The sequence below is a fragment of the Panthera uncia genome, chromosome A2 (genome assembly GCF_023721935.1).
Source record: "Panthera uncia isolate 11264 chromosome A2, Puncia_PCG_1.0, whole genome shotgun sequence".
NCBI lineage: Eukaryota > Metazoa > Chordata > Mammalia > Carnivora > Felidae > Panthera > Panthera uncia.
In genome coordinates this window covers 313,834-321,450 of record NC_064816.1, presented here as the reverse complement: position 1 = coordinate 321,450, position 7,617 = coordinate 313,834, and the positions used below count along the sequence as shown (strand labels likewise).

General features: G+C 69.9%; 1 protein-coding gene across 1 annotated transcript; it reads left to right on the top strand.

The window, feature by feature from the left end:
• The first annotated feature begins 1,525 nt into the window (after positions 1-1,525).
• Positions 1,526-7,355, top strand: PLPPR3 (phospholipid phosphatase related 3). The gene is made up of 7 exons (XM_049639488.1): positions 1,526-1,765; positions 4,245-4,430; positions 4,520-4,661; positions 4,771-4,966; positions 5,059-5,116; positions 5,206-5,379; positions 5,884-7,355. Exons 1-7 carry the CDS (start codon positions 1,691-1,693, stop codon positions 7,258-7,260), a joined length of 2,208 nt encoding a protein of 735 aa, XP_049495445.1. The 5' UTR covers positions 1,526-1,690; the 3' UTR covers positions 7,261-7,355.
• Positions 7,356-7,617: the final 262 nt, after the last annotated feature.

Sequence of the window (7,617 nt, the reverse complement as noted above, 5' to 3'; positions counted from 1 at the left end):
ACATAGAATCGTCTTTCAAAACCCATGGAGCTCTTTCTTTCTCAATGTACGTATTGTAAGTAATCTCTACACCCAACATGGGGCACGAACTCACGACCACCCCCCCTCCCGCCCCGCGTCAAGTGGGATGCATGCTCTTCTGAGCCAGCCTGGCGCCCTGGAGCTGTCGCTTGCAAAACAAGAAGGGTCAAGGCGACAAACTGTAGGTGCTCAATTAATGCAGCCTCACCCCTATTCTAATGAGACGCTTACTTCAGGATTGATAGGGTCTGCCCCGCTTCCCAGTGGCTCCCCGGTGACTGTTCAGGGTCAAGTACACAGTGGGTGCTCAGGAGATGATGAATACACCAGCCAAATACAATCCTGTCGTTTGGGGCCTGGCGACCTTGGACGGTGAACGAAGTTCCCAGGGCCTCAGTTTCCCCATTCATAACACCAAGGCTCAGCCAGTCCCTAGCCTACGTGGTTGTGTGTGTTTCGGAGGAAACACCTGTCTACGGCGTCGAGTCGATGCGCGGCCGTACCCGCCACCCCCGCGCCCCGGAGCATCCCGCCGCGCGCCCTGGGAGCCTGGCGAGGGGCCTGGAGGCCCGCAGAGCGGACCCGGCGGGGGCGCCCGGGCCGAGGGTGAGGGGGCCGAGGGCGGGGGGGGGGGGGAGCGGGGACGGTAGGGAAAGCACCCCACCCCCCACCCCGGGCTCTTTTGTCTCCGGACTGCGCCGGCGCTCGGCGCCCTCGCCATGGAAACGCGCGCCGGGGAGCGGCGGGCCCCGGGAGGGGGACGACACGGGGGGAGACCCGGGGAGACACGAGGATAGCCGGGGCCCCAGGGGTCCGGACGCCCAGCCCCCGCCCCCGCCGTCCACGGGGCTCCCGAGGCCGAGCCGGGAGGGGAGGGGGGCGGCGCAGACTCCGGTCCCAGCCCGCCCCTACGGGGGGCCCGAGACCCCCCCCCCCGACTCCCCGGGGCCGAGGGAGCGGGAGCCCTGCGCGCGGCGAGCGCACGCCGGGGGACCGGCCCGGCGAGGAACGCGCGCGGCGCCCCGGACGCGCCGAGACAAAGAGCCCCCGCCCCTCGCGCCGCACGCAGGCCGTGGCGGGCGCGGGGTCTCGGGCCGGGCGGGGCCCCCTCCCCTCCCTGCGCTCCCGCTCGCCGCTCCCCCCGCCCCCGCGGGGGAGGGGCCGCGCTTTGTGCTCGCCGCGCCGCAGCCCCCGCCCCGCGCGCCCGCCGGCTCCGCCCTCCGAGCGCCCGCGCGCCAGGTGAGGGGCCTGCGGGCCGAAGGCCGGGGCCGCACCCCTCTTCCGGCCGCCGGGACCCTCCCTTCCCTCCCCCGCCCCCCGCCGCGGGCCTCCCCACCGTCCAGACGCCGGGGAACGGCCCCCGTCCGGGGACTCCTAAACCAGGCCGGCCCCGCCCTCTGCCGGGCCCCTCCCGACCCCCGATCTGGGGTGTAGGGGTGCCAGGCAGCTGGGTTGTTGGGCAGGGCCGCAGTGCGCGGGGGGGGGGGGGGGGGGCCGCGGGGACACCCCTCTCCCCCAGCCTCAGTTTCCCTGGGCGGTACGGCGCATCTTTGCCCGCCCCTCCCCCGCAGGCGCTGGGCACCGGGTCCCCCCAGGGCTCAGACTGCGCTTCCCCTCCTCCAGCGCGTCTTTGTCCCCTCCAACCACGGCCTGTGGAGCCCGCGGCACCATGATCGCGACCAAGGAGAAGAATAAAACCCCAAAGGACAGCATGACGCTTCTGCCCTGCTTCTACTTCGTGGAGGTGAGGGGGGGGGGGGTGTCCGCACTGATGGGGGCGGGGCAGAGGCCTCTGTGGCACACGCCATCGGGGACCACCACTCTGAAGGACACGGGTGGGCGCATCGAGGGTGCCTGTTGAGGGGGGCTGGGGGGACTCGGGTTCTGCAGGATGAGTAGGAGTTCCAGAGGCACACCCAAAGCAGCAGCCGGGGCAAATGCTGGGGAGTGGGACCTCCAGACTGAGGTAGGGGTCAGTGGCTCACCTGGAGGGGCTGGAGCAAGGCGGGGGGTGGGGGGGTGGGGGCACCCATGAAGGGGCTGGGGGGATGCCGGCTCTTCATGCAGCACGTGGGCTGTGCAGCCTGAGGGTCCAAGTTCAAATCCCTCCTCTGTTAAGGGGCCGGTGCCCTTCCCATAAGCACGCTCACAGAACAGGCCTGGCACGCAGTGAGGGCTCTGTGAATGTTCAGAAAAATAAAATGTAATAAACGCAGTCACCGGGCACATACTAAGTGCTGATGATGGCACAGGGTGACATTTACCCATCCTGGGACAGATCCTTCAGCACCTACTAGGACGTTCCTGTAGCCATAGTCTTCCCCACTTGACCTGCCAGGAAAACCCCAGTCTGTTGAGCGGTCCAGGCAGGGCGTGGGTGGAGGCCAGTGGCTCACCCGCAGGCCAGTGGGTCCCTGCGCACAGGCAGAAAAGCCGTTTGTCAAATTTGTATTTAAATCCCCGTTATAGTAGCTTATACCTTCTCAGGGTGTCAACGTCCTTGCCAAGCAGCTCCCTCCCTGCGTCCTCCTCAACCCCCTGCTCTCACCTGGGTCCTTCCAAAACGTGTCCCACACCCACTCAAGTCTGTTAGATCTGTAACCCGTCCCCTTTTAAGACGGGTTTCGGCTCTTGGCTTTTTTCTAGTGGAAATCTTTGCTCACGGCTGACTCCGTCCCTCTTCACTGCCGTGTAGTACTCGAGCCCCGAGTCACCGTCCCCACGGAGCTGGGCCTTCAGGGGCTGCCTGGCCTTTGCCCGTGTCACGCACGTCCCCGTAAGGAAAGCCCTTTGGTCTGCCTCACCTCGAACCAAGAGTGAGCTTATCTGCAGATAACATCCCTGGGGAGCACGCTTGGTGGCTCAGGAAGCGCCCCAAATTCCCCCCCCCCCCCCCCCCCCCCCGCCACCTTCGAGGCCACAGTGTTTTCCTTACCGTCTGCGCCAGCACTGTGTTAGCGGTGTTTGGAGCCTGGCCGGCCCGTGGGACGCAGAGCCATGTGTGTGCCTGCTCTCATCCGCCTTTCCCTTATCGTGAGCCTTACTTCAGCGTGTTTACGCACACGCACACACGCGTTAAGTCCGTGGGCAGGACGTGCTCGTGGATCGTTTTCCTCTGGGCCTGATACGCTGTCAGTGTTCCCGTGCCTGGGTGAGGGTCTGCCTCCAGATGCAAGGACAAGTGGGGTGGCACACAGGGACCCTCTGGGGCTGGTTCCGCCTCCGGCGTGGCCCAGCGGGGAGGAGATGGGGCCGAGGGCCGAATTGGGGAGCCAGGCCGGCGTCACAGCCGTGGCCGCACCGCCTGGGAGCTCGGGGTGCCACGGGGGCATCGTCAGCATCACAGTTCGAAGGACCCTCTTGCCGAAGGAGTTGATGTGATGTGCCCGGGCCCCACCCAAACCCCTGCCCGCAGCCTGGAGTGCCCTGCCCGCCGCGGCCCAGTTGCGCTAACGGCCACGGGGAGGGATTCACGAGCTAGCGTTGACTAAAGGCTGGTACTGTCCGTGTACTTACTCACCCGGTCCTACGTCGAACCTGGGAGGTGGTGACTCTGTCATTCCGTTACCAGCTGGGGAAACTGAGGCACAGGGAAGCAGTGGAGCCAGGATTCAAGCCTGGGCAGGTGGCTGTGAACCCCTCCACTCAGCTGCCTTGGGCCACATTCCTGCATGCAGCTGGCACTCAGTAAGTGCTCTCTGGACTAGAGCCCAGCTCCCGCGGACCCAGCTTCGGCAGTTTCCCTCTGGGGACCCCCCGGCCAGGCCTGGACGAGGCCGAGGTGCCGTCCAAGGCAGGAGTTAACGCGGAGGCCTCTCGTGGGCCCCACCCCTGTCTGTTTCCTCGTCCATCAAATGGAGACAGGCATCTCCTGAGGCAGCCAGCCCCCCCACCCCACCCCAGGCGCCCGCTCACGGTGGTTCCCCCCCCCCCACCGGCGCCCGCCCCAGCCTGGAACCCGCGGGTGTTTGGGTTTGAGACCCTTGGAGCGGAGGAGGGAAGGTGCAGGTCACTGGGAGTCGGCTCTGCCCAGATCTGAGCCCAGTAGCTGCTCGTGGCCCCAGCGAGCCGGAGGCAGGCTGCGATGGGTGCCCGGACGGCGTGCGGGGCGGGCAGGTGGCTGGACGGCCCGGCGGACGGACGGACGGCAGCGTGGGTGGCGGACGGGACCGAGCTCACGTGGTGAGCAGGGCTGGGGTGACGCCGGCCTCCGTGCCCCGCAGCTCCCCATCGTGGCGTCCTCCGTCGTGTCCCTGTACTTCCTGGAGCTGACCGACCTCTTCAAGCCGGCCAAGGTGGGATTCCAGTGCTACGACCGGACGCTCTCCATGCCCTACGTGGAGACCAACGAGGAGCTCATCCCCCTGCTCATGCTCCTCAGCTTGGCCTTCGCCGCCCCTGCGGCCTCGGTGAGTCCCCGGCGCCCGGCGCGGGCCGGCCTGCGGGCACCGCCCTGCGGGGCGCTGGGCTGAGCGCCTGCCTCCTCCCTGTCGGGCAGATCATGGTCGGCGAGGGCATGCTGTACTGCGTGCAGTCCCGGCTGTGGGGCCGCGGCGGGGGCCCGGGCGGCGCCGAGGGCAGCATCAACGCTGGCGGCTGCAACTTCAACTCCTTCCTGCGGCGCACCGTGCGCTTTGTGGGTGAGTAGAGGCCCGCGGTCTGCACGCGGCGGGTGGGCGGGGCGGGGGGGGGGGCGGGGACGACCCGGGGCCCCCGCCAGCTCCCGGCCCTGACCCCGCCGCCCCGCAGGCGTCCACGTGTTCGGCCTGTGTGCCACGGCCCTGGTGACCGACGTCATCCAGCTGGCCACGGGCTACCACGCGCCCTTCTTCCTGACGGTCTGCAAGCCCAACTACACGCTGCTGGGCACGTCGTGTGAGGCCAACCCTTACGTCACACAGGACATCTGCTCCGGCCGCGACGCGCACGCCATCCTGTCTGCGCGGTGAGCTGCCCCCCCCCCCCCCCGCCCGCACATGGCGGGGTCCCGAGGCGCGCGGGGCCGGGCCGGCGGGGCTCACCTGTGGCCTCTTGCAGGAAGACCTTCCCGTCACAGCACGCCACGCTGTCCGCCTTCGCCGCGGTCTACGTGTCGGTGAGTCGGGGCCCGCCCCGAGCCGGCCGCCTGCGGGGAGCCCGCCGCTCTGCTCTGACCCGCTCCGCCCCGCCCCCCCCCCCCCCCAGATGTACTTCAACTCCGTCATCTCGGACACCACCAAGCTGCTCAAGCCCATCCTGGTGTTTGGCTTTGCCATCGCAGCGGGCGTCTGCGGCCTCACCCAGATCACGCAGTACCGCAGCCACCCCGTGGACGTGTACGCGGGCTTCCTCATCGGCGCTGGCATCGCGGCCTACCTGGTGAGGGGGCGGGGGAGGCCCCCGGGGTGGGGGCAGCTCTGGGGGAGCGGGGTTGCCCCCATGGGGAGGTTCTGGGGGCGGGGGGAAGGCCGGGTGGCTGGCGGGGGCGGGGCAGGGGGCGGCGATAGCGGGAAGAGGTGTGAAGGGGGAGGCTGGATGGGGGTGGGGGTGGGGCGCGGTGAGGAGGTCTCCCAGGGAAGGCCGGCCTGGCGAGGTCGGGGGGGGGGGGGGGGGGGGGGGGGGGGGGGCGCCGAAGGGGGAGACCCGGCCCCACCCTGGGGACTCTGATGAGTCTCCTCCCTCGGAACGCCGGAGTCAGAATCTCAGGGGCTCAGACCTGCCGAGTGCGCAGAGCGGGAGCGGCCTGACCGGAACCTGCCCCCGCGGGAAGAGAGCGGGACTCCCCGCTCTGACCGCACGGGGAGGCCAGGCTTCCCGCTTGGACCGCCTCGCAAGCCTGCCGCCGGGGAAAACCCTGGTCCTCAGCCCTCGCCTTGCCCTCAGGCCTGCCACGCGGTCGGCAACTTCCAGGCCCCGACGGCAGAGAAGCCGATGGCGCTGGCCCCCGCCAAGGATGCGCTGCGGGCCCTGACCCAGCGGGGCCACGACTCGGTGTACCAGCAGAACAAGTCCGTGAGCACCGACGAGCTGGGGCCGCCGGGGCGGCTGGACGGCGTGCCCCGGCCCGTAGCCCGAGAGAAGGCCTCGCTGGGCAGCCTGAAGCGGGCCAGCGTGGACGTGGACCTGCTGGCCCCACGCAGCCCCATGGGCAAGGAGAACATGGTCACCTTCAGCCACACGCTGCCCCGCGTCAGCACGCCCTCGCTCGACGACCCTGCTCGCCGCCACATGACCATCCACGTGCCACTCGACGCCTCTCGCTCCAAGCAGCTCATCAGCGAGTGGAAGCAGAAGTCGCTGGAGGGCCGTGGCCTAGGGCTGCCCGATGAGGCCAGCCCCGGGCACCTGCGGGCGCCCGCGGAGCCCATGGCGGAGGAGGAAGAGGAGGAGGAGGAGGAGGAGGAGGAAGAGGAGGAGGAGGAGGAGGAGGAGGAGGGTGAGGAAGGGGGGCCGGCCCCGCCCTCACTCTACCCCACGGTGCAGGCCCGGCCGGGGCTCGGGCCTCGGGTCCTCCTGCCACCGCGGGCCGGGCCGCAGCCGCTGGTGCACATCCCCGAGGAGGGGGCACAGGCGGCTGGCGGCCTGTCTCCCAAGAGCAGCGCCGCCGTGCGGGCCAAGTGGCTCACGATGGCGGAGAAGAGCGGGGCCGCTGTGGCCGTGGCCTCGGCCCAGCCCCGCGTGGCCAACCCGCCGCGGCTGCTGCAGGTGATCGCCATGTCCAAGGCGCCGGGCGGGCCGGGCCCCAAGGTGGCGGAGACCGCCTCGTCCTCCAGCGCCAGCTCCGACTCCTCGCAGTACAGATCGCCCTCGGACCGCGACTCGGCCAGCATCGTCACCATCGACGCGCACGCGCCCCACCACCCCGTGGTCCACCTGTCCTCGGGTAACGGGCCCTGGGAGTGGAAGACGGCGGGGGGCACGGCCAAGGGGGCGGAGGGCGAGGGTGGCTACGAGCTGGGGGACCTGGCCCGCGGCTTCCGCGGTGGGCCCAAGCCGCCAGGTGTGTCCCCCGGCTCGTCCATCAGCGACGTGGACCAAGAGGAGCCGCGCTTTGGGGCCGTGGCCACGGTCAACCTGGCCACGGGCGAGGGGCTGCCCCCACCGGGCATGGCCGACGGGGCCCTGGGCCCGGGCAGCCGTGAGTCAACGCTGAGGCGCAAGGCTGGCGGCCTGGTGCCGGGGGAGCGGGAGGCCACGGGCGAGGCGGAGGCCGAGGGCTACTATCGCAAGATGCAGGCGGCCCGCAGGTTCAAGGACTGAGGGGGAGGGGTGGGTGCCGCATGGGGCGCAGGCGGGGACCGCTGGGCGGGTGGGGGTGGGGGGAAGCACTTCGTGACCGGACAATAAAATGTCGACACCCACTGGAGTCCCGGCTGAGTCACTGTGGTCCAGGGCCCCCACGCACATGAGGGCTGGGGGGGGGGGGGGGGGGGGGGGGGGGGGGGCGGAGGACGGGACACAGATGTCACGCTCGTGGACTGAGGCTCATGCACGCGGATGGCGGGGGTGGGCAGTGGTGTGCGGCCTTCGCCCCTGGGAGGAGACCCTTGCCCCCCGCCCCACACACCTCATCAGCTCCCCCAAACCCCATCCCCGTCAGAAAGGAGAAGGCTAAAT